Source organism: Halyomorpha halys, unplaced genomic scaffold, assembly GCF_000696795.3.
Source record: "Halyomorpha halys isolate HHAL.00 unplaced genomic scaffold, Hhal_1.1 Scaffold518.1, whole genome shotgun sequence".
NCBI lineage: Eukaryota > Metazoa > Arthropoda > Insecta > Hemiptera > Pentatomidae > Halyomorpha > Halyomorpha halys.
The window spans coordinates 684,275-695,903 of record NW_027110901.1 but is presented as its reverse complement, the minus strand read 5'-3'; the positions used below and the strand labels follow the sequence as shown (position 1 = coordinate 695,903).

The following is an 11,629-nucleotide window of genomic DNA, read 5'->3' as shown; positions in this document are numbered from 1 at the left end:
TTCCCGTCCCCTTTACACGCCACTATCCCTGATGAAGACCTGAAACTCAGGTCGAAACGTCGGCATAAAATAAATAAATATTGTTTTGTTTATTTATGTTGTTCTTTGCTGACCGCACCCCCCGACAAACTTCTTCAAGTATATATATTTTTTTTCCTTTTCATAAATATTCATCGTGATGTCGAATTAAATTTTATATACACGAAAACATGGACACCACAAATGCTAAGAATATACTTTACCGATATTCACTCTGAACAGAAACCTATTGACTTTGAACCGGTTTATTGTTAGGAAAGGTTATGTTTTAGCTTTAGAATGTTATCAAATATTAGAGCTTTCGTGTTTAGCACCTATCTGGTCTAATTTAACACTGTTGCACTGATTGCTTTACTGGTATATCAGCAAGGTTCTCAGAGTAATTGAATATTACTGAAAAAGTAATTGACCATCAAATATGATCTGATTTTATGCATCTATTAACCCAATTTAAATAATTTCGATTTTAAATTATCCTAAGCCCCAAATATGCAATAAAATTAAATAAAAAGGATCAGTACCTACTGTCGTAGGCTTCGGAAATAAGAAACGAAATCTTAATTTTATTTATGATTATATATCAAGTGTATGTACACAATTCAGAATTACAGTCTCATTATAGTTTAAAATATAAGATTTACCTATGACAAGACATTGTGTTCGATAATTAACTCAACCAACATTGGAACATGTGATAATTATTATGCCTAGTTAAATTAATTAATTATACCTTATCAGAGATTAATCAATGGACTGAAGCTAGTATTCCCTATAGCCACCCATCTGTCCCTCCTTCAGAATATCACTCAATTACATTTGAGTATTATATTATTATATACACATACATTACATTGTATTGTATATGAGTAAATATACCAAATCTGTATTATATATAAATAATAGTGGTTAGTTGGTTTTAATGGCTTAACCTGGGCGGTAAAACTATTCTAAGTTAAACAACGAGTTCGAACTTGGTGAACAGCTGAATGAGCGAACAATAACTAATAAATGCTACACATACGAAGCTATTCCCACCTCCTAACAGTATGATGATGCATGACAACTAGACAACTTACACCGACCGAGCAAATGTTGCAAAAGGAAATCCTAGTATGGTTTTACAGTATGTTGCTCATTACCACTCACAGCTTTCTACCATCGACAAAACTGTCGATAATCATAATCGAGATCATAATCCATGAATCCAGACCGATTAAACAATGCCCTTGGACCCAAATGGAATTACATATTACCAGGAACGAATACCCAGTTACGATAAAAAGAGAGGTAAACTTTATTCAAAAAACGTTATACAGCCCAACTGTATTGGGTTGCTAAATACACAGCGTACTGAAATCTAGTCTGACAATTATTTTTTAAATCTTAAAAAATACAGGAATAGTCGAGTAAATAATACATGATTTCTTTTGTTTTATCATTTTTTATTTTTTTTTTTATTAATCTTTTTTTCGTCCTTTTTTCATATTTTCTTTCTTAACCCAATACATCTTTCCTCCTTTTTTCCCTCATTAATATTAATAGACTAAAATTATAATATATAATACAAATAATTAAAATTTTAAATAAATAAAAAACCAACAATATAAATAATAGATAATAATAATTAACACTAAACATACCATAACGGGTCAAATGACCCATTTTGAACTTTTCCATTGAAAATGCACGTATAATTTTATTGCGTTTGCACATTTGAGTTCATGACTTTTTCTAAGTAATTAATGTACAGTTATAAAAATATTTTTGTTTTGTTTTGTTTTGTTTATTCTGAGTAATCCTTGTTGTATACCGATATCTACCACAACAGGTCATTTGACCCGGAGAGAATTTTTTTGTTTTATGAGATTATCTAGTCATATTTGTAGTCAGTAAGTTGCACATTCTTCCAAAGACTGTTGCGTAAAGTAGTTCAACGAAAATAGCTCAGAATAATTTCAAGAAAATATCAAATTTTAGATTGAAAATAGCTTTTTAGTGTAAGAAAAAGTGGCAAAAATTGAAAGTCTTGGTAAGTACCTAGCTTATATTTTATTTTGATAGCTATAGTATTACAGATCATTTTTTACCCAGAAAAATGTCGAAGCAAACAAGATAGTACAAGTTCTTAGAAGATATAAATAATATTGGCGAAGAGTTTTCAGAAATTAGTGAAGATGAATTTTCTGAAAATGAAGATATATTGGTTGCAAATAAAAATGAGTTTGATTCTACAGATACTGACGATGAAGAGGAAAATATTGTGAATGTATGTAGTGGCTGAAAAAGAATAAGATTACTCTCAAGTTCGGAAGAAAGTGAAGTAGAAATAAATGAACAAAATGTTGCGAATGATGGATCTGTTTGGCAACAAATGCAAGTAGGTGGCACACCTGGAAGAACACAAGTTTTTATTTTTTGCTTTTGTAATAGAAATGCTCAACATACTATTTTGTTTAATTATAATAAATTTAATTTATATTTTTATTTCCTTCCTAACATCCATATTTCATACATTCAAGTATGAAACATAAAGTCGGGTCATTTGACCCGCTATGGTAGAAATAGGTATATATTAAGTCTTGGTATGATTAGTGTTAATAAAAGCAGTGACAAATATATATCAAAAAGTAATAAATAGATAAAAAAAAGCAATAAATATTAAAAATATATACAAAAATAATTTTTAAAAAACAAATAAAACATGCAATATATGCATGTCATCCTTCCTCTGGAAGATCCTCCAACTCCTAACACTATCACTTACCACGTATGCTGACACATGTGTGCTCACAGTTAGTAATAACCCTTTGATTGCATCCCAAACTCTCCAGTCCCATATCACAACCCTCGAAGAATGGTGTCGAAATTGGAGGATAAAAATAAATCCCATCAAATCACCTTTACTCATCATCGTAAACCTGCCGACTGCCCTACAGTATACTTTAATAATGTGGCTCTTACCCCTGTAGAACGGATTCGTTAGGACTACACCTTGATAAACGACTAACCTGGAATCTTCACACGAGACTGAAAAGACAGAAAAATGCACGCAGATTCCGACTACTACAGCACTTACTAGACAAATGGTCTAAACTTCCAACTCATTGGAAAAGACTGATCTACATGACAATAAGGCCCATCTGGACATTCGGAGTTGAGCTTTGGGGCTCCACTAAACCTTCGAATTCCTCTCGTATCCAACAATCCAAAATCCTTCTTAAAATACTCAATGCTACTTATTTTGTTACTAATAAAACCATCCATAAAGACCTAAATGTTCCTTATGTAACCGATCTAGCCCGAACCTGATATCATTCCTTCCATTATAAATTCCCTAACCACCCAAACCCACTAGTTTCTACCCTTGCTTCCTCTTGCATTCCTGGCAATCCTCCGAGGCGCCTGAAAAGAAGATGGACTCGTGACCTTATATTATAAAATGTTTTTAGACTTCTACTACTGGGTAGTTTCTCTCCATGGTGTATCATATCATTATGATCTTACATCAAATTTGCTTGTTGTGTTTTATATAGAGTTGTAAATGTCAATAAATAAATAAATAAATAAACGAACCTCTGTATTATGGAAAATCTCTTTTAGGAATTGTGGTTGCCCTAGGTTCCGTGGCAATTGAGGGTGTAACAATATGAACGCCTACAAAACAGAAAGATATGTCAATGGCTTAAAACTAGGAAAGAAGTCGGAAACTGCAGCTGAAGAAGTGAGTAAATAGCTCCCGAAGGTGAATAGAAGTCCTCTGAGTTGAAAATGCGCTCATCAAGTACTGAACTAGCTGGAGATTTGGCATATGATCACGTTGGGAAATTATTCCACACATTGTTTTATTTAAAATATATGGTACAGGCATAGTTCAATTCTATCAATTATGTTAAATTGTATATAAAACTTACATAAAAAACATTAATAACTATATTGTTAACAAAAGAAAGGTGACAATCCTTTTTGAAAAAACTTTGAGTATAGAATTTACAAATAAATGAAAAAGATAATTTTTTAATGAAAAACAATATTAGGTCTAGTGATTTTTTTGTAAATTATTTATTTAATATAATTTACAACTATACAAATAATACAATAGGTAAATATGTAGTATTTTTCATATACACTTGAAAATCTTGGGAAGGAACCACCCATTGGTGGTACTTCAAACATTAATTTAAATTAGAACGTCCCGTGGCCATCTTCTTTTCAGACCCCTCGGAGGATTATCAGGGATTGCTAAGGATGAAAGATTAAGAATTAATGGGTTAGGATGCTTAATGATCTAGTGATAAATTTAAAGTATTCCCCGAGGTCCAATGTATGGGGATATTACTCAAATTAATGATAATTTGCTGCTAAGCTGGTATGGATGGAGTGGATATTTGAAATAAATTAAGTATGGTGAAAAGTAAAAATGAAACCTCTATTCTTCAATGGCTTATACAACAACTGATACATATAATCAGTTGTTTTAATACATAAAATAATCGGTTTTGCCAAAATGGTTTACAATATTTATTATTAATACATGGAATAAAAGGAGATATTGTAGTTTACTTGGTGGCTATTGAAGTGTTTGATGGATTTTAGACTGGCTTCTCTTTTCCTCATCCTGCTTCTGTCCCTTCGCCTGGGTGCGGTGAAGAATTCTCATTCTATGATCACCAATTATGATGGTAAAGAAGAGCAAAATGAAGTTGCTCTGGGTAAACTGTGTTCACTCTTCTAACCTGTACAGACTGACTGGGTACAAACTAAGGAAGACCTACGGCTTCATGTGCTTGCCACTAGATAGCAGCATCATAAATTCCTATTCAAAATTTGAGAGGGGGTTTTCCTCAAAAACCTCATGGATGTTTATTACTTACACGCCTAACCATAAGTTGTTGGCCTCAACAGGAATGGAACCAAATGTCTTCTACTCCACCAATTATTAAGAAGACAAAAATATGTTTGTAAAAACTAAATACTAATGATAAATCAATACTTAATCAATGATTTGTAATTCAATATAAATTTTTTTCTAGGTCAACAAAATCTCTCAGGTCATTGGATCTCAGTTACAATAAACTAGAAGATATTCCGGTTGAAGCGCTAAGACACATCCATGGGCTAGAATGGTTAAATCTACATGGGTAAGTATTAAATACAAAAATGAAGAAATATGTGACGCACAGATGTGTATACATACATTTTAAAGGGTTTTATTAGGCGAAGTGAATGTCTATTAAACCTTAATATTGTGGTTAACCCTTTCAGTACAGGAGGCCGAAAGATCGACCCGCACACCGCTTTACTTTTCGCATTGCAAGAAACTCTATTACAAAAAAAATTATAAAACGTTATAAATGGTCTAATTTCATCATGAGAGAATTTAAAAAAATAGTTTTTCAATAAAAACGTAAAAAAAATAAATGCAAATGTGACTTATCGTTCGTACATACTAGAGCTTAATCCGTCCGGGGCTTACGATGTACCTTGTAGTTATTCTTTATTTTAGTTATGTAATATTATTTATTTTATTATAAAATATATTGAAAATGTAAAATATGTACTTTGTGATAAATGGTATATATAAAGATAGGAAGAAAAGATGAATTTTCGTATGAGAAAATACGTTATGCGAAAGAGAACGTTTTTATGATCATTTATACCTTTGTTATTTATATAATTTTCAATGAATATAGAAAAATTAGTGTCATTGTTTTATTCTCTATTTTATCCTTAAGACACTGCTTTTTGTTTGGTTTTTATGAGCCTTTTCCCAAACCGTGGTTAAATCGTGAAATTCGGCCGGTTGTTTTCGCATAGGCACATATTTTTCGCTCGGTATTAACAGGGTTAAACTTACTTAGATTTTTTTTTTATTTTGGAACACATCCATCCCTTAGCATGTTCTTAAAGCGTGCACATACTTTAGTAAGTATTTCGAGAAATATTTATTTTTGATTTCTGGAAAATTTTTGGAGAGTAAAAACAAGTAAAATCAAACAAGAAACTTATTTTTCAGTACATAGATACATCGCTCCCTACAATTCAATCTCGCTTACTATGAAGTTTTTTTTTTTTTTTTATAGGGAGTGTGGATTTGGATATTTCCAGTTGAAAACAAGACTAGATTCCTCGGTCAGCAGTGTTTTCTCAAATGTTTCAAAACATGAAACGTATCTTTCGCTAGGTTTATAGTAAGATTTAAGAAAGTTATTAGAGAGTACAAAAAAATTGAGTATTAAATTTATCAGATGCTGGACTAAAAATTACAATTTCCTACCAAGATTTTATGGAAGAAGAAAGTACACTGTAGCCAAATTTAATTTTGTCACTAAATAAAACAATTGTTAAATACAACATCTAGGTGTTAGCAACCTACTTCGTGTGACATAAGTTAGGTAATTTAATAATAAACTTTGGCCTAATACACTATTTGTAATAAAGAACCAGATCAACTTCGTGCTTTGAAATTAATAGGTCCATTAAGAAGCTTTGTTTTCAATCCCTTCAAAAAAAAATTAACTTCTTTCGATAAATTGTTCAGGGTTAGAATCTGTGTGATACAAAATAAGCCATATTTTTTAAAACCTATATGCCCCAACATTAGAGCTAGAACAGTGGGCCTACCGATAATTTATACTTTCTCTTTTTTATGTGACTCTAGCTATGGCTGAATGTATATTTTAATTTTGATAAAAACATATAGATGCGAGGTGGTATAAATGGGGTAATAAAACCCCATTTTGTTTTGTTTTTTTGTGAAAATAGCTCTCATGTTGCATTAAAATAGAAATTTATGGGCTGGGTGGATTTTCAAACTGCGAACAGTTTTTAGCTACCAAAGGATCATAATTCTTTATTAAATGAAATAAATCAAAGATTATTAGTAGAATTTTGGCGAAAATAGTATGGACCACTACCTTCTAATTAAAAAAATAAAATCAAAATCTCTTTTATAGAACAGTCTATAGTACAGAATTATTTACTTGCATTATAAAGGAATAGCGAAACATAATTAAATTTGAGCACTATATTCAATTTCTACATAGTGTATTTTACCATCATATATGTTGTACAATTAAAATAATATTTGAATTAGCATGAAAAGAATATTTCATTTTATTTTAAATAAAAATATTTGGAGGGTTTCCACCTTACCAACATCTCCATTTAGGAAAAATGCTGTTACTTCAAGTCTGAATGAGGAGAAGGTTTAATTGTTAATAATTTTATTATGTTAAGTAAGAAGAAAATTAAAAAAAAAAATAGTTGCTAGATGTATTGAATTTATATGTTTTTGTAAGTAAATAGCTTTTTATAAAATTTAAATAGGGAACTATTATAGCATTACTTTTGATAATAGTTTTTGTTTTAAAGATTATATGACATGGGCAATTTGCCCTTTAATAGTGAATGTTTTTTGAACAAATTGTGATCATCCGATAATTGTGGTATGCTAACAAATGTTAGTGTTATGTGTGAGGGAGTATTATGATAATGACATAAAACCATTTTTGAGGTTGTTAATAATGGCCTGAGGACCAAAACGTTGGGAAATTAAAATAAACTTTGTTAAGAGCAATGAGGATCATTTGCAGTTGTGTTATTATTATGATATTTTTTTCTTTTAAATCAAAATATATGTTATTTTAATTTTGAGTTTATTAAATATTCCATTCGATGTTATTTAATTTTTAGAAACTCTATCAGCCTACCACCCTCCGACTGGGGAGGCCTGAAGGACAGCCTGACACACCTGTTCCTGGGAGAGAACGACCTGGAGGAGGCGGACCTGGGGGCGCTGAAGCGTCTCACTTCGGCGGGCCTGGACGGCAACAGGCTGCAGGCGGTCCGCTCCCTACCCACCCCCCTCCACACCCTCAGCCTCTCCCACAACCACCTCCACGGTTTTCCCTCCCTGTCCTCCCTTAGCGGCCTGTCCTGGCTCTACCTCAGGGATAACTTTATAGCTACCCTAAGGGGTGCGGCACTCCCCAGCCGACCCATCGACAAGCTAGATCTCGGCTGGAACTTACTAACCGGCTTCGACCTGGAACCGAGAAATTCCACAATAATAAGGGATCTCAATCTAGAACACAACAGTTTCAAAACACTACCCGAATCAGCTTTTAAGGGTATTACTATAGGTAGGATATCCCTATCTAGAAACAAACTCGAAACGATAAACGATAAGGTGTTCAACGACCTATCCAATGTTCTTGAATACTTAGACATTGGAGGAAACAGACTGCAAAAAATACCGAGAGCTTTAAGTGCTATTAAAAAATTGAAGTATTTATACATCCCGTCCAATAATATCAGCGAAATACAAAGCGATGCATTAAGCAGCTTTTCAGAAACCTTAGGAGCTCTTTCACTATCAGGTAACAAATTAGAAAGTATACCCAAACAAGCTTTGAAAAAGTGTAGAAATTTAGCCCACCTTAACTTGGGATATAATTCTATAAGGGAGGTGAGGGAAGAGGATTTTTTAGATTGGGGTGGAAACCTTGACACACTGCTTCTAATGAATAATAGAATAGTAGAGTTGCAGGAGCATACGTTCAGGCAGACACCGAGGCTAAGGGAGTTGAGTTTATCTTTTAATAAGATAGCCAGTGTCCATTCATTGGCATTCGCTGACATAGGATTGGAAAGTTTAGAGATCAGTTTTGGGTTGTACCACGAAGATTTTCCAGAAGATTTTCTACTACCTTTGACTAATCTCATGTGGCTAGCATTAGATAACAATAACTTCCGAACGATATCAGAAACTGCATTTCAAAGTTTGTCTTCTTTAAGATATTTGAATTTAGACGGGAATAGAATATCTCACCTCCCTCCAAACATATTTATACCAAGGGTACATCAATATCTTAGAGATATTAGAATATCTGACAATCACCTACAGAACATCGAGACCAACACTTTTGTCGATTTGGACGACTTACAGTATATAGTCCTATTTAGAAATCAAATTAAAACAGTCTATACCAGATCCTTTGCCAATTTGAGGCACAAAGTGAGTATATACTTAGGGGAAAATAGAATATGGCGTATAGAAGCAGGAGCCTTTGATGGAATAAAGAATTTCTTAAAACTCGATTTGCAATCAAACGACCTCCACGAGCTCAGTCTAGATATCTTCTCCAATTCCACATGTGAAGAGTTTCCTCTAAACCTCAATTTGTCGAGAAACTTTCTCAGTTCAATAGAGACTGGTGAGCAATCCAACTCGCTTTACATAAAGGGCGTAGATCTCAGTTATAATTCTCTGAATGAAATACCATCTGATTTTTTTGGCCTGATAAAAACCAGTATTCGGAGAATTGACTTGAGCTACAATCAAATAAACAAACTTGGCGAAGAGGCATTCGGCCCTCTTTTTCAACTCGAATCACTTGCTCTTGAACACAACGAGATAGTTAAAATAAGAAAGAGAGCATTTGCTGGACTTGAAAATTTACAGGTTTTGGACTTGTCCCATAATCATCTAGAGCAGCTGCATATGGAGCAGTTTAAACATCTCGTAAGTTTGAGGATATTGGATCTGTCTTTCAATCACTTGAGATCAATCCCGAGAGATGCCTTCATAAACACAAAGCTAGAAAGGATTGACCTATCTAATAATGAGTTCTTAGTGATGCCTTCTGCTTCTCTGGGAGAAATAGGATTCACCTTGAGAGTATTAGACGCTTCGCACAACCAGATCGAACACCTCGACAGCACCATGTTCCCAGAGACACCGCTGCTCACAAGCCTCAGCTTGGCTAACAACAAGATTACGCTGGTCCCGGATAATGTGTTCACTAGCCTCGCTAACCTGCTGAGATTGGACCTGTCAGGTAACAAGATCCGAGCTAACCTGAAGGAACTGTTCCATTACCTGCAGGCCCTACGGGAGCTGAACCTAGCGGCCACAGGCACCTCCCAGCTCCCCGTACTGCCCCTCCCCAACCTAGCAGTCCTCAATGTCTCCCACAATCCGATATCCGATTTCCCCATCGACACTGCTACGGCGCTGCCCAGGCTCAGGACCCTCACGATGAGCAACTGTAACTTCTTAAAGTTGCCTTCTGATTCTTGGCCTAAGCTGACCTTACTCAAGCATCTAGATGTCTCTTACAATCCAATTAAGGTAAACATGTCTCCAGTAATAATATATTATTTATTTAAATTCATATTGATCACAAGGTAAAACAATGATAAAAATTATTCTGGGAGCTACTCGAAATGTCTACCATATTTATTACTATAAGTACAATAGCCCTTATAAATTCCTCAATATTATGAAATTCTAATTTAAAATATCTGCATGATAATTAGAATAAGTAGTTGAACAACACAGTTTTTAGCAATTATATAAATTTACAGACAATTATAGAGGTTAGTATTAAAAAATATTAAAATCTGTACAGCTACAAGCTATGAAGGGCGAAGGATACAGACAGTACTTTGTAAGCAAGTACTATTACTAGACCAACGGTTGTGCAAGGAGGTGATTTAGGTCAGAATCACGCTCGATCGCCAGATTTTCACCCAATTTAGGATTCTGGGTGGACCACAGGAGGGCTCCAGAACCCACATGTTCGACTCACAGCTACAGTGTAACAGAAAACAATTTTCGGCCCAGTCGTATTCGAACTATAAACTAATAAGAGCCGGATTCACGACATTAATCTACTTTGAAATTCAGTATACTAATATATACAGAATACTAAATTTTATTTTGTAGAAAACAGAGATTTTGTGGCTTGAATTTAATTATAGGTAATAATATAATTTGTCCAATACTCATTTTTCCATAATTATTTTGTTTTGATTAACAGCAATAGTATTTTTAAAAACAATTATAATTCAAGGCGTGAAAGTCTAAAAATAGTGCATTTGATTTAATTTTATTTTAATATAAGTTGTGACGAGTGGCTCAGTGGTAAGTCATTGTGCTAGTAACTCCAAAGACCTGAGTTCGAATCCGGCTGTAGCAGATATTTTTTATTTATAGCTGACGTGAGTCAGGCCTTTTGATTCGGGAGCTTTTCAGGGTCCACCCAGCCTCATGAAGTGGGTATCCTTAATCCCGCAGGAGTGTCCAACTTTTATGTCCCCTTAGAGGTGTGCCGTGGGCACTTATCTCATGGTAGACGATTTTTAATATTTTTTTTTTTTACATTATTGGATGTGTTCATTAGAAACTCTTTACGATTCCTTTCAATGAAATTTGAAATTTGAAATTAAAATTGTAAATGGTAACTCTTCCATCGGGAACTGAAGATTCCAGATTTCGTAAAAGGTTTAAGATCCTCTTCCCTCCGTTCATGATTTAAAATAAGAAAAGCAGGAGATGTCTATGTGAGTAAAATGCTCAAATAAGAAAAAAATGTTACGTTAAGGAGGCCAGAGAAAAACTGAATTAACCTGGGGAGGTAAAAGAGAGAGTAACATTAAAAGGTGGGAATGGCAACATCAAATAATTAACATAAGGTAGACAAAAGTATAAACAAAACAGAAGAAATACTAGGAAAAACCCTGTACATCCCGGAAGTCATCAATCCTCCATGGATACACAGGCTACCAAATACAATGCTCCAATTAT

The 11,629-nt window shown here is 33.8% G+C and overlaps 1 protein-coding gene across 1 annotated transcript in view; it reads left to right on the top strand.

The window, feature by feature from the left end:
* Positions 1-11,629, top strand: part of LOC106683789 (chaoptin) — a 421,009-nt gene that overhangs the window by 319,962 nt on the left and 89,418 nt on the right. Inside the window, exons 4-5 of the mRNA XM_067048991.1 lie at positions 5,070-5,177; positions 7,732-10,171. Coding sequence (XP_066905092.1) covers positions 5,070-5,177; positions 7,732-10,171 — 2,548 coding nt within the window. The remainder of the gene's footprint in view (positions 1-5,069; positions 5,178-7,731; positions 10,172-11,629) is intronic.